The sequence below is a fragment of the Cuculus canorus genome, chromosome 3 (genome assembly GCF_017976375.1).
Source record: "Cuculus canorus isolate bCucCan1 chromosome 3, bCucCan1.pri, whole genome shotgun sequence".
NCBI lineage: Eukaryota > Metazoa > Chordata > Aves > Cuculiformes > Cuculidae > Cuculus > Cuculus canorus.
Genome location: NC_071403.1, coordinates 15,375,833 through 15,400,524, shown reverse-complemented (window position 1 = coordinate 15,400,524; position 24,692 = coordinate 15,375,833). Strand labels below are relative to the sequence as shown.

The 24,692-nt window shown below is 38.2% G+C and overlaps 1 protein-coding gene across 50 annotated transcripts in view; it reads right to left on the bottom strand.

Moving 5' to 3' along the window:
* RIMS1 (regulating synaptic membrane exocytosis 1) overlaps nt 1-24,692 on the bottom strand; it is a 327,910-nt gene that overhangs the window by 186,020 nt on the left and 117,198 nt on the right. For 44 of the 50 annotated variants that reach the window (XM_054061002.1, XM_054060978.1, XM_054060958.1 and 41 more), the window contains exons 4-5: nt 5,228-5,281; nt 1,443-1,786 (exon numbers count right to left, since the gene is read on the bottom strand). In XM_054061002.1, the coding sequence (XP_053916977.1) occupies nt 1,443-1,786; nt 5,228-5,281 (398 nt within the window). Of the gene's footprint in view, nt 1-1,442; nt 1,787-4,340; nt 4,614-5,227; nt 5,282-12,036; nt 12,592-24,692 lie in introns of those variants that run through there. The other 6 variants (XM_054060959.1, XM_054060963.1, XM_054061003.1 and 3 more) reach the window with 3 other exon arrangements.

The following is a 24,692-nucleotide window of genomic DNA, read 5'->3' as shown; positions in this document are numbered from 1 at the left end:
ACAGTCAAAGAACAAAACAATGAATAATGAAGATTGTGCCCTTTCCTCTGAGTTGGAAGAATAAGCAAGCCACAGAATCATAAAATCTCCTTATACCGGATATTTTTATTTCTCTCATCATTCCAGATACCCTTTTGTTTACCAGTTCACATATGAATCCATCAATTTTGAACAAGGCTCAACACAGTTCAAATACACAGTATTTGAGATGAACCTGCACCAGGACAAAGCCACCAGGACTTTGTTTTGTGGCACTGAATATTCCCTCCCACAACCAATACATCTTCAGATTACATAGTACAGATTTCCACAGGTGCATCTGACAGAACAGGCAAATTTAACATACGATCCAAGTTAAGCTCCTGTCTCCTTTTTCTTCATCTCTTGCACCTCCTGAGTTTTTGGCAATAAATGGAACCTGACCTTACCATAGATGCTCCCCATTAAGAACCCTTGGACTTCCTTTGAACATCTCAGTTACAGGTGTTGAACACTAACATAATTATCTCACTTTTGGAGAGCAAAGCAGAAATAGAAAGCATTTTGCTGCCCTAGTAAGATTCTAAGTCACCAGCCACTGTTCTTCATCCATTCTCAACTTCAATAGCTAAGAAACAAAACAAACATAACTATTCTGGTCAAAAGAGAATCTCCTACTGCAGACTCTTGTTTAGTTGCCACAAGCTCCCTCCTTGTGCTTTGCCATCTGCCAGGCAGCAGCCAAAAGAACAGCAACTGTTTCATCACACTATCCTCTCTTGATTTGCCACTCCCCAGCCTGTTCATTGCAGTGAATGAAGTTCAGGAATTAACTCATTTACTCACTTAAAGTATAACAGTTTGCTTCTGGTTGGCTGTATTCAGAGCATACAAACTTGCTCTGAACTCAAGAAGCTACTACTGCTATTCTTCATGAATGTTTACTTTGCAGGTCTAAATGAGCTCTTTCGATAACTCCTGTTTTATTATTAAAAATAATACAATCATTGATAAAAAGACAAGACATGAGGATATCTGACAGAACTCCATAGGGCAGATTTTTTCATTGTGAAGTGGGTGTTGGGGGTGTTGTTTTTCAAATTCTAGTATGTTATTTCACGAAGTTAGAGGCGTGCTTTTTGTTTAGTAACTTCAAAATACCTGCCAAATTAAAAACTTAAAATTAACTCACAAATATATATTAAAAGTTTACAACAAAATGCATTGAAGTACATGGAAATATGCCTAAAAAACAATTGTTAATTTTTTCCTCATTTCTGTTGCACAGACCCAATCAGATATGTATGTGCTAGTGAAAATTTAACCTTCTCCAGTCAGTAAATCAACGTATTCTTTGTTCTTGCACAGCAGTAGACACACACAAGGCCCAGCTGACATCCTTTTGCACTATTACTGAATTAGCATATATAATCGCAAGGCTCTGTCAAGACGGAAAGCATTACCTCTCTCTTGGAGGTTCACTTCTAGATCTTGATGAAACTTGCTTTTGGTCCAGGCCCATAGCTGGCTGCGATACTTCTGTTCCTTTCCTCCGGTCAGATTGTACACTGGAAGAAGAGATTTCCTGTGATGAGGCAGTTGCTGTACTTAAGGGAGTCTGTGATCTCGATCGCTCTTGAAGTCTTGCTTTCTTTTCCCTTGGTGCATCTGAGCTTCCACCAGTTGCCGTATCACTCAGTGTTCCGTCCTGGCTGGGTGAGGGTTGTGGTCCACTTCCAAAAAACCACGCTCCGGATTTCGTTAGGATTTCTTGTTGCTTTCGACATAAATTGCATACCCACATAACCTAGTTGAAGACAACAAGAAGAGTCAGTGCAGCAACCCCTCAGACCCTGAATGCTCACTTTCACAGAGCAGCTACAATCTCTCGCTCTCCACTAAACCGGTGAGGCTGGTGTTCATGACAGGACCCAGAACATGCTTCTCCAAGCACTGACTGCACTGGCCAGAGCCAAGCATCCTACAGGCACATGCTATGCGAGCTTCTCCAAAATGTGCTGTCAATATACATCAGTCCTACCTGTACCAATCCCCACTCAGCCAGCACTAGGTCAGTCCTAAATAAATACCGATAACACGACCGACACTTGTTGCTGGTGTTGATGCAGTTCTGGGGGTGGGCTGGGTTTGTTTTCCATGATGTGGACAGTTGTCCGGACAAGCCTATCAGACTGTGAACGGGACTTGTACTGTGGATGGAGGAGTCCTGTCGGGCTAATTCCCAACATCCACCGCCACAGAAAACCAACACGGTATTCAATTTTCTCACGTAACATAACTCAAGATTACCCTGCAAACACCTCTAGCATTTACTGTGCATGGTTTAAGCTACATCCACAACAACTACTTACCAGAGATGTAAGGTAAGACCTAAAAACCCTACTAATACAGAACTAAATGCACCAGTGAAAAGGATGTAAAAGTACCACATTTAGTAGCACTTGAAAAGGATCGTTTACCATCTCTCTGTGTTATAGCTGTAAATAATAAACCGTGTGTCTCCAGCAATAACAATTAAACTACGTACATAAACGGTGCTTCTTAAGATTTTTAAAATTTATTATTCTTTTATTCCAGATACACAGATAAAAAGGAGCACAAACAGTAAAGTGAGACTCTGTGTTGCAAGTGTATATACAGTACAAGATAGTCTTATGTACAGGAGTTAACCACCAGAGAAAAATAAAAGGTTAATCAGGACTATAAAGTATGTGAATATTTAAGAAAAAAATTAAGACAAAGACCAAAAGAATTTTGAGGAAGAAGAAAATAAAAGGCAAAACACACAAAGAATGTACAAGACGTAAGAATTTTGTCAGAAATAAAAGTAGAGATGAGAGGAAACAAAGCTGACTAATAAGAAAAATGGTAAAGAAAATCTTTTTGTTTAATGTGGGAAGAAGTAAAAGAATGGGTAAAATTGGAAAGAAGGTAAGAATGATGACAAAATCTAGAATGAAAAAATGCTTATTTTCTGTAAACACAGGAATGATGCAACAGTCATAAAATTATACAATGGCTAAACGGAACATTTAAAAGCAACAGGGAAAAACAAACACTTCAGGGGAGAAATTACAACAGGACACAGCTCTGGTACTGAGGTCTCTTATTCTCTGGCCTGGGAGGAAGTGCATGGCTTACACGGCATGATGAAAATTTTAGGCATTTTGCATATTTAACATAATTAAGACTTATTTAAAACACCCTAGAATCGACTGTCTGCTTAGGTCTGAAGATCAATACCCTTTCTGCCTTGTTTGACCAAGCCACACTGAGAAGACATTCGACTCTTTTCCCTGTGTCTGGATTGTGCCTTTATCAAAATATGACTTACATTTTGATATATTTTGAAATATATCTTCTATTTAAGGAGGACATTACAATATCTATTCAGATTTCTATTAATAAAAAAAAAACAACTTAGTGAAAAGCTACAGTTATTCCAACAGTAGCACAAACATATATTATGATGAAAAAAACAGATAACCCTCTGTTGGATAAAAGGTACAGCAACTTCAAAAAAATAAATTCTAGCCCTTCAACAAAAAATCCCTTAACTCCAAAATGTCTTACTTCCTTCATCTAGTATAACTCACAAAACATGGATTCCATTTATCAGACTATCCATTCTAATAGAAAAGGTTTTTCATCGATCCAGCATTATTATTACTGGTATTTAAAAAACAGCAAAACTAAAAGGAAAAAAAAAATCCACATTTTTAAATGTCTTTATAGACTCTGACACAATTGGTAGCTTATTAAGCAGCAAGAGTATGCATGTACATGTGTCTGCATTTGAAATCTATGTCAATGCCATAAAAAAAGTCACTAACGAAAAGCATGTTATTGCCTGTATTTTATGAGTTTACAGGGAAAGTTGAAAAAAGTTTAATAAAAAAATAAATCAACTAGTTTGTTTTAAGGAAGGATAAGGAACACTAAAGTAAAATTTAAATATTCTAATTAAAATTAAATACATGTGTATGTATGCAAGCACAATTAAATGTGTAAAGATGATAACAGACCTCATTTACAATTTATTGTATTTGACCATTAAAAATATGTATAAATTATGTAACAAACTTCAATAAATTACCATTAATTTACATGATTATCTTTCATATTGTAATTCATTTTATGCAAAATATTATGATATCGAAACAAATAGGAATATCTAATGCACAAATAGACACAGAAAAATACAGAGTCTAGAAAGAAGAAAGACAAGGCATGTAAATACAAAACCATTTTCTTACAGCTGTCTTTAAACACCGCATTTTGGGCACAATACATACCAATCAACACAGATTACACACGTAGGAAATCTGCATTATACTCACATAGAAGCTACGCTACCATCCCTGTTTAGGAATCTCTTCGGGACTTAATAAATGCTACATTTGCCTTGAGATATATTTGGTCCAAAAGGAAAAAAATAATAAAAGCTTTTCTTTAAGAGCAAAAAAAACCCAAAATTGAGGTGACAGAACAGTTTCAGTGACAAAACTGTATATTGAAAAACATTTTTAGAGAAGTATTTGGAGCAAGCAACTTAGCAGCATGCAGGAATTATATCCTGATTGAACATACTGGGATGTGGTCCAAACTAATCTAAACTAAAGCAGGTCAGTGTAATACCTTATCTTAACAATCCACAGATGTTAGGCAACCAAACAAATGCTCTGATGAAGGATTACAGCTCTCTGATGTGGCTTCTAGATCACCACACTATGCATCAGTAAAATGAAGAGTGCTTTTTACAATTTTGCTTTGACCTGTCACTTCAAAAATACTTTCTGTTTACTGTTTTCTGGATGTTGAGCTCTGATGCAGCGCTACAGTAAGTCACTCAGGACATCCAGAGTCTGCTTTTTGTTGTTGGATTTGTTTCTGGTTTATTGCATCCTTGCATAGGTCAATGCATACCTGCACATGAAGCTCTTAAAGAGAACCAGTAAAGGGGTGCTCCTCATTCAAAGGGTTCATGTGCATGGCTCTGGAAAAATTTGCATTTTCACAGCATAGAAAAGGGTTCTGAGCTTTACTGCTACATAACAAAAACAGAGTGGCACATAGAGGACTCAGCAGTGGTGGGTCAACAGTTCCCACACAGATTCATGTGGAAACTTTACAGGCTGCGTGAACGCATGCTAGAAGGATCCCATGCTTGCCTTCATGTGGAATACGGGGCATTTCATTCACAGAAAAAAATATTCCTTAGACTTACTCTTACAGGTTCTGTTGAATGTGATCCACAATGAGTAGGAACAGTATTCCTGTACTAACACAACATGAAATTCCAACTTGAAAGAGCCCATAGTAAACAATATATACAACCATACACACAGAGAAAAAGAGCATTTTCAGTTACAAAAATAAGAACATTTCTTCATGATTACTTATTTCAAAACTGCATATTAGAATGTGAAAAAAGGAATTTTTCTTTTCAATTTCAAATTTGGAGATTTCCAAACATGCACTGGAAGACTAAAGTCACATTAGGGTGGACACAAACTTTATACCAAATTTGTGTGATACATGCCAGGCAAAACTCAGGCCAAGGTCTGAGCAAATTCCCCAAATCCTTCACCCAAGCCCGGATTCTGAGGAGGCTCCATAAGGAGCGCACTCCTTCATGCTTCATGAGTTTAGAAATGGCAGACCCACACTTACACTGACTCCCATGCATCCTGCTTCATCTCTGTACAGTAAACTAAGTAACAAGCATGCTATACAGCAGGCCACAAGCTATTCCTTACTGAACTTTGAGATATCTTAATTATTTCTTTCCTGAAGGGAGTATACACAACATCTTTTCAGTTAATTGCTTTTGTTAATGTTCTTTTATCCACCTTCTCCTAGAAGATACTAGCCATTTCAAACAGATCTCATTAGGCAGACTCTCTTCTCTGCCTGAAGCACTTCAGCAAAGCTCTGCCACCATCCTACAAATAATCTCTTGAAAGTCAGAGGGAAGAAATGTTATCAAGTTGCTCTTACAAAACTATTCACTCACAGAATTAAGTTAGACTATGTATCACTTAATGCTTCAGGGATAACATAAAACATGCAGCAAACCATGAAATTAGTATACAGCATTGCGTTTATCTCTTTTGCTACATCGAAATGAATTCTGTAATAAAACCCTAGCTTAAGTGTAATGACGTATCCACACCATTAAAACATAAACAAATGAAGCTGAAAATCTACTTGAATCCTTGCATTAGTCCAAAATCTAGATAAGTGAACAACACTACCTTTCTAATGAAAATGTGCTTGTGAACCCAAGCTTTCATTAACTATATTTTTCAGTATTGTACAGACAGCTAAGTTCATCCAATGGCTACTGGTCACCAAAAAGGAAGGTCTTCTCTGTACTTCCCTCCTCTCTTGCTCCTCTTTCGCCCTCTCAAGCAGTATGATGAGTAGTGAAACCATGAGGTCAGGAAAAATGGCAGATGGGGGGGAAGAGAATGTTTTTTCTACGCCGTGTCCTATTAAGCTACATCTTGAAATGACACCCATTAAACTTGCACAGAAACGTTTGTGAGTACCGAAGCCAAATGACATGAAATAACCTGCACCTTTGCTAGGACCTCTGCTCTACTTCAATGCATACAAACCATCTTCTGGAGGTGAGCCTCGGAGCACGCCAAACCAGTAGGGAAAAAATGATGACAAAGTGCTAGCAGGCAGAAGACCAAGAGCGTGCCAGGCAGCCTTTGGCCAGTTTACTAGCAGAGATATTCTAACACCTATGAATAGTCCCAGGTTAGGTACAACTTATTAGTAGACAGGTAGCCTAGGTGTCTAGGTTGGGCTTTTGCTGAAGCCTCTTCTCTAGGCTGAAGGATTCAAAAGGACACTACAATTCTCTACCATTTTTCCCTCTAAGCAGGGATAGGATCACTTTGCCCATGCAGATGCTCATCAGACATGTGGCTCAGCCATTTCAGGGCTGTGATATCAAAGCCATTTTAGCATACTCTGTTCTTCCATTCCTATGCAGAGCAGATTTTCTTTATAACTTAGGTTTTCAGCTTGGTATTCTTACCCCAGTTTGGCAAGAAAATGAGGTTTACATTGATAACTGACTGGTTTCTTTCCCATTTTCTCCCTAAACCTTCCAGTAATGTTTTAATCCACTGGGCAAATGCAATAAATGTACAGGCATTGAAGTTTGAGGGGTTATATTCTTAACAAGTTCCATGAAATAGGCCGTTCTATAAAAGCCCTATAAATATTTCATTAGTGCAATCTTTTATTGGCATCACAGAATCTACACCGCAATTCAATCACAAGACATGCTCATGGGGAAGGAGGCTCTACTGCTCACAGAACTACGTGTCACCCTAAAGTCTGCAGTGCCATTTACATGCTTGAGTGACAGTATCCAGGAGGAATGTTTAACAGTCCACCTTATCAGAATTTTCCTCTTACATTAGAGAGCACACTTCATACTATTTTCCTGCTCGCTTTTCATAGTTAACTGAGATGTTAACTTCCTAATTCAGATTCTATGTGTGGGAATAAGGATGAGAGTAAGACGCTTAAGTTTTTTCCTCTCTACACCAAAATGCCTATAGGCATGACAGATATTTCATTTCCATCCAAAGAGAGTCCACTCACTCTCACACAGACACAGCAAAATAAAACTAAATCCAGTGTTTAATGATAGAATACTGCCATTAAAGATAAGTCAGCATACCCCACCCGGCTGCCAAGGGCCACTTCAGAGGGCATAGGTACATCCCATTTGCCACCCATATGCATAAGTATCACAAGGCATCAAAAGTAGCATCAGATGCCTACTTTTAGGAAACTGAACATACAGTTCAGAAATTGATCCTAATCTTATTCCTGGCTTAAGTTTCTAACCTCACAATTACAAACTGCCAGTAGAAAGATACATAAAAGGTGCAGCGGAGCGATGATTCAAGGAGTTGACATCAAAAGGGTATGTTACTCCAGTTCTGTTGATAACATTACCAGTCATTTTAGGATAGAAACAACAGACTTTTGTAATATGCCCTGCTTCCAAAATCTCTCAGCTACAGCTGCCAATCTTCCAGAATGCCCCTGACAACTTCTACAGAAATTAAACATTCACTATTATAATCCTGCAGCAAATTCAGTGTTGGAAATGGTACATTCAGCACACTATAAAGTTATCATATAAAATAATACCTCTAAAACAGCACACAGCCAGGTTCCAGCCACTATTGCAATGTGCTTCTTTGCAAATGCCTTTGGAATTCAAGGAAGAAACAAAAATTGCTACTGGAGAAGTCATAGCTTTTGTCTAAAAATTCACACCGGCATATTTACATACAGTAATTTGAAATATTCTCCCCCTGTAAGTTTTTTTTTTTCAAATTTACTACACAAATAACTTAATTAATACACACCACTAAAAACATACTACAAAAATTATATTGTCTCAGTTATAGTTGTGACCTCCTAAAACAGGACTATAGCTTGGACAAACTGTGAAAACTTGCATCTTGACTTCCTTGCAGCTCTGGTTTTCAGTCTGCTTTTAATTAAAATGACCAAAATTTACAGACTTACAATTTTGAGCAAGACAGAAGAGGCTTTTGTACCAGGAGAAAGAAGGGGTTAAAAATCAGAGAAACTTTATTGTGGCTGGTTAAAAATCAAAAAGACCCAGGAAGCATTAATTGTTTGGGCTTTACAGGTTTCATTTAACCACAGGTCATGATGAAGTTTAGACCACTTTTTTCAAAAGTCAGCAATCCCAGACATCCCAATGTTAACCATTCATAGACCACTAAGCTACAGTAGAAATCGTTATCTCATAGCTCATTTTTGCATAGTCTAACCTTCTTAAAAACAACAAAGAGGTTGGTCTAACTATTTGAACATTTGACTGCCTTGACAAGCCACAGAAGCATCAGCTGTATTCCTGTTAATCGCTTCATGGTTTCCATAGTTACAGATATACGTGGAACATAAAAATAATTTTTTTAAAAAAATATAGTAGTCTAACAAAATAAGGTCAATGGAATGAAACAGCTTACAGTCAGGACTGATATAAAATTTTAGTTGCCATTGAAAAACAGAGAGAACTCACCAGAAGCTTTCCACTTCATTTATCCATTTATATATTTACCAACTGTAGTAAAAATATATAAAATACTCAGAATGAGACTGTCTTTAATAGTGCATGTGTACATCATCTCTGCCGAAGCTTGTGCTACAACACAATTTTTCATGTTTCTCTAATATTCTTTCATATAAATATTCTTTTATGCAAACTGTGTCAAAACAAACGTAGTAGAAAGTCAAGAGGGTTGTTTTTTTATAGAATGTAAAATAATCTATGAGAAAAGAAATCGGAAACATGTAGCTGTATTGAAGTTGTAAAGAAAGTTAGTCGAAATCACAACACAGTTAAATTGGAAAGTCGAATTCTTGAAGTAAAAAAGCAAGCTCGAGGGAGGAAAAATGAGTGGGTCAACTGATGGTGGTCATAGAGGACTTGATGGGTATGAAATAAATTCTGATTTTATATTATCAAAAAAAAAAAATAATGTTATGGACTCTCTGTCCTTGAAGACATTCAAAAGCCAATAGGACATAGCCCTGGCCACCGGAAATACTTGGGTCTGCTCTGAACATGTATTTGGACTGAGGAATCTCCAGAGGCCCCTTCACATCTTAACCACTCTGATTTTGTATGGAATAAAACACTAAGAAATTTAGATATTTTGGTGTATGGTTCTTCAACTATCTTCAGTACTATGCTCGCAGTACTTTACTGCTAGAAGGTCTGCCTTTTTTTTGTGTCTCTATCTACATAGGCTTCTGTCCTAAAGCAACAGTACACAAAATCTGAAAAGTTCTGAGTTGGAGAGGCACTGTAGTCACACAAGGGACTATGGAAAGCCCAAAACTTACTGACCTATTTTCTTCCAGGAGCGTACAATAGCCTATAAATATAGCTACATCCTTCAGCTACCTGAGAACTTAAGATTAGCTCCACCACATGCTGGCAGAGTGACTGTGTGCTTGAGTTTCCAAGATGAGTTAGTATGAACCAAGTTGTCTTGTACTTATTATATAAGTATATATATATATACATGCATATACATGCATCTCCAGACAGTGCAGAAATTAAGTCTCTCTATCTTGTGTTGAAATAAGGTATTAACAGCTGCTGTTGCTCCCTCTAGATTTGAAAGACACTGTCTGCGTAAAACCTGTATTTGGGGTTCCTAACCTGTGAAATGCATTTTGCTGTTGAGTTACTCAGAGGAACAAACTGGCCTTGACAGCCACTAGGAGCGTGGGGTCACCAGGAGACCTGTTCTGCGTGCTTCTGTCTGTAGGAAGAATTCAGGGGATACAAGAACAGGCACAGGAGATGAGCAACGCTTCATCTAAGAAACTGCTTAGACCCTTAGGAAGAGACAGTGGAGGTGAGACTAACAGAGGGCTATGCAGTTACAATGTGGAAATTCAGGGGCTATGAGGAAGAGGAGGATCATTACTGGCTGTATTAAAAGGGATAGAAGGCAACAGATGAAGGCTGGCAGTACTTCAGTGGGAACACCTCATGAATATACAGAAGAGTTAAAATCGTGTTCGGACAAAGATTTTTATAGACGATAAAACTGCCTGCCCAAGGAACATACGAGAGCGCATGCAGTGTGCTCAGATCTGTCAGTTTAAACAAATGCCCCAAACCATTCTGGTTAAGAAGAGAGAAAGCATATTTTTGACATACTGCAGAATAATCTCATTGCAGTGATCTCTGCTGTGCAGCTTGACAGAAGCCTTCTCTGACCACTTTGACTGATTGCCTTTCCACTCTTGGAGAATTACACTGGATGACTATCAGCTCTGCTTACCTCAAATTTCCCTTTGCTCCCCACCAACTTCTACGCTGGGAAGTTCAGGCTACTGAGTTTTGCTTAGATCTCTCACACCTCCAAGATCACACAAAGACCAGAATAAGGCTGTCAGAACCTTAAACCAGACTGTGAAATTAAGCCTCTAATGATGGTTGGACCTGATGATCTTAGAGGTATTTTCCAACCTTAATGAATCTATGATTCAATTTGCAAGTGATTCAGTGAGGGAAAGGGTGGCACCGAAGGCTTCGTCCCACACAGCCGGGGTTCATCACCACTGCCAGGGATGACCAATGCCCTTACCACTGTCATTCTGAGGCTGAGAGCAAAAATGATGTGAAATGCTCTCTGACTGACCTGTTGCAGGTACTTTTTTTTATATCATATTCAGATACAATACCAAACACAATCCGGATAAACCTGGAAATGTAAGCTTAAATAAGTGAACTCATGGAAACCTCTACCAGTTTTATCCTTCATGTTTTAACACTTCTTAAGAAAGCAAGAGCAAACATTTTCAGTGAAAAAGGAAAATTCATATTATATGATTGCACATTATTTTCATACTAATACTTATTTTTCAGAATTAAAAAAAATCACATGGTGGAAATATAACTAGACACAAATTTTCACCCTTGGAGGATGTTAATTATCATATGGTACCTACTTATAAGTGAGTATTTTGCAATAGCTAGTACTGCCCAATAAGGGTTTTGACCAAGCACCAAGTAGGATTATGCCCTACACATGATACACACATTTACAATTCACAGTCTATCCCAGATGCACCCTTAAGTTCGTAACTTTCTTCACACTATTAAAAACACTTCAGTCTTGCTTCTCATTATGCATGTAAACACATGGAATGCTTATAACTACAGAAAGCATAATCTTCTCACTTTGATAAATTACTAAAACTTATTAAATGTTTGTAACAGCTATTTTTAAAACAAACACATTTTCTTTGTGAAACACGCTGCCTTACACAGATCAGCAAGCTGACCTTCTCTTCTAAAAAAGCTATCAGACTGTCCTGAGAAACGACAACATACCATACAAGTTGGCTCAACATCATATTTGTAGTTACTCCCTGACTGTAATGATGACAATGTTTTTTTGCTTTTTGGTTTTTTTCACATTTCATCTTTGTTGATCCTACCTTCTGGGATGTCCATGGTCCTTTCTCTTAATTCTCCCACCTCTCGCTCCAGGTGCAGAGTCTGAGGCTAAGTTGGTTAAGTCTGTGCTATCTGTGCTATCAAGCTCGAGCACAAAGGAATCTCAGTAAATCTGGGATGGAAGATTTGAGGAAGGGGAAGAGAGAATATCAGTGTTCTACAACAAATTTGAGTGGATATCTAAGATTTAAAACAAAACAAAACAAAACAAAACTGGGGAGAACGATGTAATCTTGGTATGGAAAATTGTAGATTTTTAGGAGAGTAAAGACTACAGGGTGACTGAGAAAGGGATAAACAATTAAGTTTCCATATGGAAGATTTAAAAGATAAGGAAAAGGAAAATGGGGCAGGAAAATGCAGTAGGAGTTTCGTGCCAACGTAAGAATATTATAAATGTTTTAACTGATCTAAACAGTCTACAGCCATCCCCAGTATCAACACAGACCATCCCCAGTATCAAGTTCAGAAGTTTACTGCCCTGAATCTACAATACTACTGGCAGACCACACAGGGAAAGAGGAGAGTTTCAATAAGGTAAGAAGATGTAAAGCAGTACAGAACATTACAGTTGGGAAAGTCAAACAGTAATGATATTTCGTTATCCGATGAAGCTACTGTTACAAAAACAGATTCAAAAATTGAGATCAGAACTTTGCTAGATGATAAGACAATCATTCTGATCTTCTGCACTTACCTGTACATTCACAGATATCTAATGAGGCTTTGTATTTCCTAAACAAATAAAAGGCATATAGCACAGTGATGATTCAACAGCATAGGTGGGAGAAGAGGCAACAGATAAGGCTATCCTGCTCCTTTAGTATCAGAAATGGAGGAATGCGTACTTCATGGTGGTACAAATATAGGGACCATGAGCCCTCTGTCCACATTTATACATTGGTCAAGACTTCGTGCTCACATGTACAGTCTGTTCAACAGAAGCAAGCAATCTTTTTAGCCAGGTAACTGATGCAAATGTTTCAGGTTTCTGTGTGTATAAGGACCTAGAAAAAATTCAATAGCAAGCTAGATGCCTCTTAAATGCTATCTCCCCAGCTGCTTGCACCTTATACAGATGAAAGAGCAATCAGCAACTCAGCAGCAACTACGGAGAAAACTTCCTTATTCCCTGCTTAGCAGAACGTAGCCTTCCCATAGCAATAGCTTCCAGAACTTGTGGGTCCATCTACTGATGCCTAGACTTGGATCACCTTTCAGGCATACAGATCAGAGCAGTATTTAATGTTCAGTATTCAGGCATATTTGAAGTAGTGGAACACTAAACACAACCACAAGGTTTGCAGGAAGCAAGAGTATTTCTGATCACATGGTACATCTGGGAAAAAAAAAAATAACTTTCAGGTACATCAGCCTTTAGCTGGGTCTAAAAAGCTTGACCGTCTTTTGAACTGAAAAGATCATTTTGAGCAACCTATCTGCTAATCTTTCCATGTGCAGCACTGTCCCCCTGTTTTGATTTGATCTCTACATGTTCTTGTGACTCCATCTTTGAACTCTTTTTTTCTTAATTCACATTATGTAATATAGCCACCAGAATCATCCCAGTCAAACAAATCAACTTTGGTTATTTGACTCCAGAACACACACAATAGACAAATGAAACAATTCCACCCTCATCCACAGCCATGCAGTTTTATGATTTTACTATCATTTGAGTAATATCTGTTGCTTCTAGAATGTGAGTTTAATCTTTCATGTGTATTTCTCTCTAATTCATAATTAATTTTAACTCTATATTGAAATACTTTAACCAGGTCAGTAGACAACATGTTAAAAGGTTAGCACTGCTCTACTCTGGCTGTCTCTGTAAGTTTTAGATGATTATACTAAAACCAGTGGTTTATCCCAGATTAAATACAACTGGTTTACTGAAGGTCAGACTCTTCTGGCCTTGTCGTCTTTAATAATGTTCTCTTAACCACTTCAGCTCTTTATAGTCTGTAGACAAAAGGACACAGGGCAAAAGAAAATACTTGTGGGATGAGGCAGCCAAGAAAAAAGAATGGCCAAGAGGACATGGACCAACAGGTAGAAAGGTTCAAAGTAGGGTGAAAAGTTAAAGAAACAATGACAAGTGGAGGAGAAAACTTTAGAGAAATGAAATACAGGGAAAGTAGGACAAACACCATGATTTAAGAGGAAACAAGTGTCCGGAAAAAGCAACAAAATTGGGTTGTCTTGTCATTACATATCAAAAGTTATTGCATTTGGAACAGAGGTGATGAAGAGAATTTACTTCAGAGGAAGCTCTGCTTCCTGTCCTTGGTTTGGGTTTTGATTTGGATTTGGGATTTTTTCTTCAGAAAAGAAAAAAGGCACTTGGAGATCAAGAGTTATCTTTCTCTTTTAGGAAAAATGCTATTTGGTAAGCTTTACATCTCTTCAGGCAAAATCAGCGTAAGACATTAATGAGTCTACACACACATGCACTATAACAAACCACCTAACAAATGAGCTCACTAGGACTCCGAGTACACAGCAGAAAACAGTGGCAGATTGAACGCAAGACACTCAAGCTCTAAATGGATACAAAGCAAATCCATCTATAATAATCACGTGGCACTGCAATCTTTTATTTGCAAATCCTTCACTTTGGTTTTATTGCCCTGCCTATTTTAAGGAAATAAGAACTATTCTGAAGTTTAACATTCAGCCAGGAGAAGAAAATTTATTTTTCCCTGAGCACCAGTGATAAGAATGTATTTGTTGCTTGCAGAGTATGACAGCACTGAAAGGTTTAAGATCTACACATCATGCTCTGCATAAGTTAGATTATAGTACTAAGGTTTTTTGTATTATTTTAATGGCCGTCTTCCAAACCAAATCATAGCAGAAGTGACTCTTCAGTTTCTAAATCTACATATGTTTACTTATCCTCCATAAGAAATATTACTATACGTAGGGATTTAAGCATTTTGTCTGAAAGAGTTGCTAAGACTATGCCAGGTCACTTGCTGTGCACGCACAAGGAACTTTACTTTTTTAAATATTTACAGTATTTGCTATACTTAGTCACCCCAAAGAGTTACAAGATAGAACCCTAAAAGTTTCTGAATACTGAATTAATATTGAACACTGCTCTTTCTTTGCTTTTTGAAGCACAATTATGGTAAGTTCTTTGTACTTGTTTAATACAATACTGCGTGACATTTAAATTGGAAAAGGAAATTATCTGGCAGCTAAATTAGCCATCCAGAAAGCCATCAGACATAAAGAAGCAAAAAAAGATTAACAGAGTACATACCTTTTAGCTATTTAATAAGGCAAATTGCTAAGAAACAGTAATTACGGTTAAAATATATGCTTGGCAGGTTATATACGTTAAGGACAAAAAAGTAAAACCAAGAACAGAAATAAGGAGAAAAAGGTGATTTCTCAGCCCATAAACAGCTACATTTATAACAAATGCAGCAAAAAAAATAGTGTTCTTAGTCACTTAAGAACAGCCTTAAAATAAAACACAAAAAGGCAGATTGCTATCAAACAAATTGAAGGTCTTAAACTGAATGAAAGGGCAGATGACACAATACATGAGAGGAGTTTGGAGAGAACAGCCAACTTACAAGCTATATAAGGTGTTGTGCATCAGGAAGCTCTTCTTGTCATAGTTTAGCACTTGCAAATGAGTGACTTTTAAATGCAAATGTTAAAACACCTAATCTAATCCTTCTGGGACTAAAATAGAAAAGACAGTCATTTTCTGTTGATGGTTGTTTTAGTGACTATCGTTTAACTCATTTTCCTCCACTTGCTTGTACACAAAGTTGCTTTTGTATGATTCTGATTTATTACACAAAGTATAAAGTAACAGTGGGATGTTAAATGCAGCATTATTATCCAATAAATTATTATTTAAATTTAAATTATCTTATAGCGGAAGTAAAGCCTGTAAGTAACACTGCCTCAAAACCTGCAATGTTAGAGTTTCCAAATTTGCAAGTAATCAGAAAAACAATCAAAGGTTGAGAACAAAAGGAAAAATAAAAGCAAGTCAATAATGGTGTTGACAGCCTGTGTGCCATTGACTGTATAAAGGATCTTCTACCTCGAAAAATGCAGAGAAAAATTTTTTAAAAAAAGAAAATTTTACAAAGTAAAGCTTCAAAAATCTCCATGCTTTACTCTGAAAATAAGCTGTTGTTCCGTGCATCAAATCAAAGGATTAAAACCAGTCGATTCACTGAACAAAACTAACTACAGATTTTATGGTCAAAGAGAAGAAAGTAATTAAGCAGAACATGGTCAGCCATCCCATGACAGTCAAAGTAAGACAAAAATAAGTGGCTTAGAAGAAAGAAAGAGAAAATAGTTTAAGACTCATAAAGGACAGATGGTACCGGCATGGATCCCTCAGTTTCTCCCTCAGGGAGACGGCTGAAGCGGAGTGGGGTGCAGCACCCACGTGCTGGCACCGAGGGCTGCAGGGTGGCCTCTGTGAGGAGAGACCAGGGCTGCCCCACGGAGGGCACAGTTCCAGCCCACTCCAGCTGACCCCGTGTATGGCACCGCTGAGCCTCACAGTCAGGGCAGTGGAGCCTCGAGGGAAGTGTATTTAAGGAAGGGGAGAAAACACTGCACAGAAGTCTTACAAGTCTTATGAGGAGAGGCTGAGAGAGCTGGGGTTGTTTAGCCTGGAGAAGAGGAGGCTGAGGGGAGACCTTATTGCTCTCTACAACTGCCTGAAAGGAGGTTGTGGAGAGGAGGGAGCTGGCCTCTTCTCCCAAGTGACAGGGGACAGGACAAGGGGGAATGGCCTCAAGCTCCGCCAGGGGAGGTTCAGGCTGGAGATCAGAAAAAAATTCTTCACAAAAAGAGTCATCGGGCACTGGCAGAGGCTGCCCAGGGAGGTGTTAAAGGAATGGGTGGATGAAGTGCTTAGGGACATGGTTTAAGGGAGTGTTGGGAATGGTTGGACTCGATGATCCAGTGAGTCCTTTCCAACCTGGTGATTCTATGATTCTGTGAAACTGTGAGAGAGAGGAGTGAGAAAAACATGGGGGAAACAGAAGAAAGAGGGAAGGAGCTGCTCCAAGCACCCAAGAAGAGATTCGACTACTCTGGAGTAGGGTCTCCTGACAGAACTGCAGCCAACGGAGAATCTACACAGGAGCAGATTCTTTTTGTCAAGGAGTACAGCCCATGGAAGACCCCCAGTGGAGCAGGGGAACAGCATGAGGAGGGAGGAGCAGCAGAGTAGAGCTGTTGCAGACTGACCTCAGCGCTCATTCCCCTACACTACCCAGGGAAGGAGTGAGGAGCTAGAGGAGTTGGGAATGGAGGAGTCAAGTCAAGCCTGGGAAGAAGGGAGTAGAGGAGACATGCGTTAGTTTTTGTCTTTGTTTCTCACCATCCAACTCTATTTAGGTTGGCAAGAAATTAAGAAATAAAGAAATTAAGAAATAAAGAAATTAAATTCCCCCAGGGGAGTCTGCTTTGCCCGTTCAGTAACTGGCTAGCAAACTCCCTGTTTGCACCTTGACCCATGAGCCCTTCCATTTTATTTTCTCCATCTGCACTGTTGAGCAAAGGGACAGAGAGGGTGATTGGATGAGTGTTTAGCCAAAGTCAACCCACCACAGAAGCTTATCTACCGACATCTTCAAAATTAACAAATCCTGCCAACTGGCATAAATCTTGCTGTTGTGAAACAAGCCAATGTTCCTGCACAACAGTTTTACAAATTACTGGAAGCCCATCTACGGTCTTTGGAGTCTTTGCAGTCTCCCCCTGTAGTCTTCAATGTGAGAAAAAAAAATATCTGCATACATTTCAGGTGCTTCTGGGATGGATTTAACAGCCTCCTTAAGCAAACAAAACTCAGTCATGAACTTCCATGCCAAGAGACTCAGCAAACAAGCTACTTTTCATGTCATTACAGTCACTGTAGTATTAATCTCTATTCACCATTGGGTCTTGCTAGCAGAGCTTTAGATTTATCAAGCTTACAGCTCTGTTCCCAATGGAGAAGTTTGGAATTTAAGCACGGAGTCTGGAGAGAACTGTACCTAACAGTTTGCAACAGTTGTTAAGACTTCACAAAGCTTTTCCTTCAGTAACTTTTGATGGCATGTATCTCTGGCACTACGGAAAAAGTGCTGTTTCTGAGACATGATGCATCAGCTAAGGCTGCTGAACTAATCTATAGCTTGAAGCGTTAGCCTTGCTCCTTAGTGTTGACTTGGGAGTAACAGCCTGCACAGCTTACAGCACTTCTCTTTTGTATTCCAAACCTGCAAGTCAGGTTCTTTTTACTAAAGCAAGCAGTTTATCCTAAATCAACCAGACCACTTTTGGTTTTCTCTCCTCACTGTCTTACCCTCAATAAGGCTAAAACATTCTAGCCTAGATTAAGCTACTTAAGTAAAGTCTTCTCTTACCTGACTACTGATCTTTATGGAGCTGAATACTTACAGTCTCTTGAATTATGCCATTCTCATTACCTGAGGATTTTGTACAGCATATTTTTGAATTTTTTTGTACAAGCATTTTTGAATGTTTAACTGCATGGCTATAGAGTTAAAAAATATTCTGGTCTTCATAGGTCTATAAATTATACTCAAGAAACAGAAAAAGGATTTTCTAACACTAAGAATTTATGTCCTAAAACATTGAGAATTGAACCAAGCATTAGTAAAGTTTTCAGCAACATATGACATTTTCTTGTCTAAGTTCATATTTAATGTGGGGGGAAAAAAAAAACAAATTTAACTCTCTGTTGTGGAACCTATCCACAGCTTTCAACTCATCCCAGACTGCATAAGACCATAGATACATGCTTTGAAGAAGGTCAGTTTATGTAGGAGACAAAAGGCTAAAAAATAAATCTGCTGCTGCCAAGTTCCCAGTAGCGGGGCGAAACTGTAGGTTTGCATAGAAGATTCAGATCAAGCCTGTAGACTTTCATATGAGATAAGACTAAATATAGGTTTCTAAATGTGTCTACAGGCCATCACTGCTGTCTGATTTCCCACTGTAACTAAATAAATTCTAAAGCAGGATTTAACTGCCTCAACACTGGCATTCAGTTCTACCTGCAGTGCCTTAATATTTCCAAAACACGAGTGTGGAGCTGTCAGGTATGACATGGGAATTAACTGAGAGCCACCCTCATCAGAGGTAGCTGCTGGAATCTATAGTAAAAGTCTGTAGTACCTTATAAGAAACTAGATGAATAGAGGCTCTGCTTCCCTAAACGTGTAATACAGCCGAGAAGGATTCAGAGCAGATTTGGTCTGAATGTTATTCAAGTTGAATCACTCTGAGGCACACTGAATCCTCCAGTAAGTATAACAAAAGCATAAACACAGTTCACAGATAATGTAGGGGTTTCCATCTGGAACCGATTCCTGCTCAGTCAGGTAAGTGCATCGACTTAATCTCTCTTGGACACCTCGCCAGCCTCCTCTTTAATAGTCTACAGAAGTGACTAAGAGGGCAGCTCTTCTAATGTGGACAATAGGCTCCTACGAAACACTTGCTGGTTGCTCAGCAAAACATATACTTAGGTGTATCCAGCAAAGCAGTATATTCTGCAACAGGATATTCACAGATATGCAAGAATAAGGCTACATCTATGTCAAAAGCACAGTAATAAAAAAACCCCCGAACAATACAGGAAAAGCAGGTGGATGAAATCCTCCTCCATTTACTTCCCAATTCCTACTCTACCTTGTTGCTTCTCCTGCTGCATAGCTCTTAACATGGGCAAGACAGGACCTCTGTGGTCTATTTAACCAACACACAAAGACAGTCAGATCAGTCCCTGACATGGGCTAGGAAGCAGAATTCTCTACAGATATATAAGGACTGATCCAAATTATCCTAAAGGGTAAAGCTGTCAGGCTGACAAAGGTCTTGAGAGCAGTCTTCTGGATGGACCTTCTACTGCCCTCTCTCCACTTGTGGAAGATATTCAGACAGAGAAAAAAAATGTTATAGAACAGAAAAATTAACTTTGCCAATGGATGCGTAGGTACGCAGTAGAATACATGAGGTTCGATCACTTGCTTAACACATGTTGAAGAGTTAAAGTTACACTACCATTAATAAAGTTCCAGCAACACAGAAAAAAAATCCTCCAGTCATGACAACACAACTATCACATACATACTGATCTGTTTATACGGTCCCAGCAACATCTGCTCATCTCTATGATTAAACTGTATTTCTCAGCAATACTCAACTTTTTACAATGCAATATCCCAAATAATTTTCACAAAACTCACCAATACAAAGATTTTGCCATGGGAATCTGCTTTTTATGGACAAGTTAATTACAAATCTAATAAATCATTGAGAAAATAACATTTAATTCCAAAGTTGTCTGCAAACGTTGCATATAAGTTAGTTGACAGGGGTTGTAGCCAGAATATTGAATATGCCCTGTAAGTGGTTAAACTTCAGATTAAATAACTTGCAGCTCTTTGGAAAGCTCAATCTGGGTTTAAAAGATACTAGTTTTTATCTGTTCCTTAAGGAAATGCAGGTTATATTTATGCAGATTTGCACTTAGTCTCTTACCAGTCATTAAACAACCACTGGCATATTTTATACCATTGTATAATCACAGTTTTGGAGAGGGTGTTAAGTCATCTCCATAGGAAGGCTGAGTTGCAAATGGATCCCTATATTAATGGAATCCAACGTCCTCCCCCAAAATGTTACAGAGAATTTGTCTATAGACTAGCTTCCTTGACATACGTTGTTCTATCCTCAAACTCACATTCTATATTTACTAAAATCATTTATGTCAGGTATGTCTATGACAAATTATCCTAAACCATCACTAATTGCAGTATTCGAGATATATAGATGGAAGTATCCATCTGTTAAGTGAAATCATGAAATGATCCAGAATGCAAAGGATAGAAAAGATATAAAAATACAGGATGGAAGTACCTTTTATCTAGGACACCGCATCACTAAAAATACACTGAATTTTAATCCTGGATGAGGATTAAGGTTATTTATAATAAAAAGAGAAAGAGAAAGCACAGATTACATCTAGTCCTCACAATTACTTTGTTCTCTGGAAATTTTTTCTGCTATTTGTCAGTTTCCCATAATGCTTAATATATGATAAATTTTATCATATCTCTTTGCAGCAACATCTCCTTTTAGCTAAAATCTCTCTGGATTTGGGGTGACATAGCCCCAGTTTGCTAGATTTAGTTCTATTTAGCATCTCCATGTTACTTTGTAACTACAAAAACCCAAGAATTGTGCCTTAGCAGTGTACCTTACTATAAAAATTTACAATTAATATTACAAGTCATATTTAGCTCAAAAACATATATATATATATATATATATATATATATATATCACGTGAAAGGACTGGACATGAATGAGAGCCATAATGATTCAAGCTAAAGGATACCAATTCCTAGAAGAAAAAAACTGATCAAGAGAAGAATTCCTAGGGGGATAACGGGCACACTCTGGAGTGTTGAATCAGCCCGAGTTTAAACAAGAGCACTCACATGCCCTGGAGTTGGCAGCATAGTGGTTTTGTTGTGACCATGAGAAGCAGAGGTAGCCAAAGGCTGAACAAGGATATTCAGTTAGTGCAGGTGCCAAAACGTGAAGGCTTGTAGGGTAGGACGGTGCACGATTAGGAGAAATTTTCCACCTTACTGGATCCTTTTACGGGTTCACAGACACAGCGGCTGCACACAGTTTGAACTAAGTGACAGGCTCAACTGTCTCACAGCAATAAAACCCAGGGATACCTAGGAAATAGACCACTGCTGATAAAACATAAGGTGCATTACTCAGATGACAAACACCTCTACCTGGTGCTGCCAAAGGACCAGTAGCTCTGACTGAGCTCTTTGTTTGGACCTCAGAACTCAGCTCTGCTGGTATAGGATATCCCCTCGGGCATCCCACTGGAAGGACAAGCCTCCTAAGCCTAAAGAAAGGCTAGGCATTTCTCTGGAGGTCTCCTGCACATTTGCTCTTCAGTCAAGGTTCATATCTTCTAGGTGAATTAGATGAAAGTTTAGAGGTTTTGAACTGTTTGCTCACCTCGTATGTCTCTGTAAAGTAATCCCTTTCCTTGAGCAGTGGCTTCCATGAAGCCGCATCTGCAGAGTTCCCCACTGGAGTCTTTTCCCATCCCTGTGGCTTGGCAGTACCTCCTCACTTTCTAATTACACGGAGGCCTCCCAGAGGAATCCTGCCGACTCCACTCCATGCTCCTGGACAGCCCCAACAACTCAGTCTGCGCTTCAATTTACACTGCCAGATGACTGCATCCCAACTGAAGCTGTGGATGACAGAATACAAAACCAACCTCCCCTAGTTTGCCAATAGAAGGCACATCACATTTGTAGCCCTCCATTCAGAAATACATGTGTGAATTTTGGGTATATTTACATCAAGCATTCAAGAAATTCAAGCTCAAAATGATGACTATCTAGGATTCTGACTGCCAGGTGTCTCCGATTTCTACACTACCTCTGACATGAACAAATGGTGGTACGTGTGACACAGCACAAGGATACACTTTGCACGTTCGTCAACAGTAATAATGGCACTTTTACTTAATTTCTATTTTCACAGCATTGCACAACATGAATTCATTTCCAGTGACCAGACTCACTGTACAAACACTGGTAAAGCACGTTCTATCCAGACTGACCTCACCCTCACGCAGGTAGAGCACAACAGCTTCCACATTGTCCTCCACCTAACATTGCAGATCATTAATTTCAAAGAGCTTCAACCTATCCAATGAAGTTAACTCATTCCCTACATGTTGATACAATAAATATGTGCAAGCCAGATTTCAGAGAAGCTAGGCTTGGACAAATTAAAGTTACCTATACCAGTCACAACCTCTGGATTAACCACCTCTGTATTCCAAACTCCTGGTTTTTATACTCCAAGACTACTTCTTCACTGACTGAAAAAAAAGATTATATGCAGCACAACTCAGACAGATAAATTTTACATGAAAATATATATTTAAATTTTTGATTTAAAAACTAATACTATGAAGATACTTTCTCTACATCTTTTAACATAGTGTGTTTGCTTATTTATTCAGTATCCCATAGCAAAAAGAAAATAATAGTATGTTTATTATATACAGTACATAGAGTTTTAGAAATCTCTAATTCTGCACTGCTGGCAACTAAAACATTATTCCATTACAGAAATGAAGGTAACAGAAAAAAAGTACACAATACTTTGCAAAGAAAACTTGTCTCAATCTGAAATGTAATAGGGTAAACTGAATTCAGAAATAACTGCAAATTTGATATGACAACAAAAACACCAGTGCCATTTTGGATTTTAAGATACCATAAGGTAATTGTTTGTTATTACTAGTAGTGAGATTGGATTTGCCTCATTATGGAGAGGTAACAACAAATTCAAATCAATCCATACAATGAATTGCACATTGGGGAAAATTAAGACAATTAAATGTGCATAACATACTGAAAGGATGCAAGAATAGTTCCAAGTAAGTATGGTCACCTCTCAGTCAAAACTGCAGTTTGCTATATACAGGTTTTGCAGGGATTTAAGGATGAGTTTTGCCTTCTGTTGACAGTAACATCACTGGAAATACACTGAAGTGAATGAAGGACTGGAGCAGTCAGATTCCTGCAGTGATTGTGCTTTGGAAAAAAACATACAGACTGATCTACACAGATATCCTCCAGCAGCTAACCAAAGCTGCTCCCAAAAACACCAGAAAGAGACATAAGTATTTACTGTATAAGTCTTATATATTTATTATAATTATAAGCCTTAGTATTTACTGAGTGTTAATAACGTTAATAATGACTCAGCAATAACAGTTTGTCATAAGACAACTATCATGCAACACAGTGGAGCAGCCACTGCTATCAGCTATCTGCAGCGTTTCAGTTTAATGTAATGAAGAAGTTGATAGCTAGTTCTGTGTTTGTTTCTTTCTTTAATTAATTAAACTTTTCTTGTTCATTCAGTGTATGTGATTTTGTTTTAAATAACAATGAAAAAAATCACAGAGCATTCACTCATGGGAAAAAAGTTAGTTCTTTCTCATTAGTTTTAAAGCATACCTTTAAGCAGAACTACCTTATAAGGTAGTGAAATGTCAGAAATAAATCTTCAAGTACCTTTTACTGCGAAAGCACACCGTTAAAAATAAAACCGAGTAACTTATTAGAAATATGCAATAAAATTTTCAGCAAAGTCAAATCTAAATACTAACTTCATGTGTTCATTTGGACAAAAAGTAAACTAGAAAAATAATTTCAACATTCTCTATTGCAACTTTTGAGTGAGACTGACACAAGCCAGGCAGGAAAATAGTACTCGGCTTCAGTACTGACAGCACTGTATTCCCACCTGGGAAAGCAGGTTTTAATAACTGTGGAGCTGCACATCGATCTCTCACACCTCAGACAACATCTGAGCCAATAGGATACAGAGCATTGTGGGAGAATCACTCAAAGCCTCTCCTGTTCCTGCTCTTCAGAGGAAGGCGCTTTTCTTTATACCATCGATTTAACAAGACCAAAGAAAGAATGAGTTTGTTAGTGTTAAAATGCTAGAAATACTACACTGGAGGAAACAAAAAGCCTAAAGTTAATCCGGTATCTTTAGTTTTTTT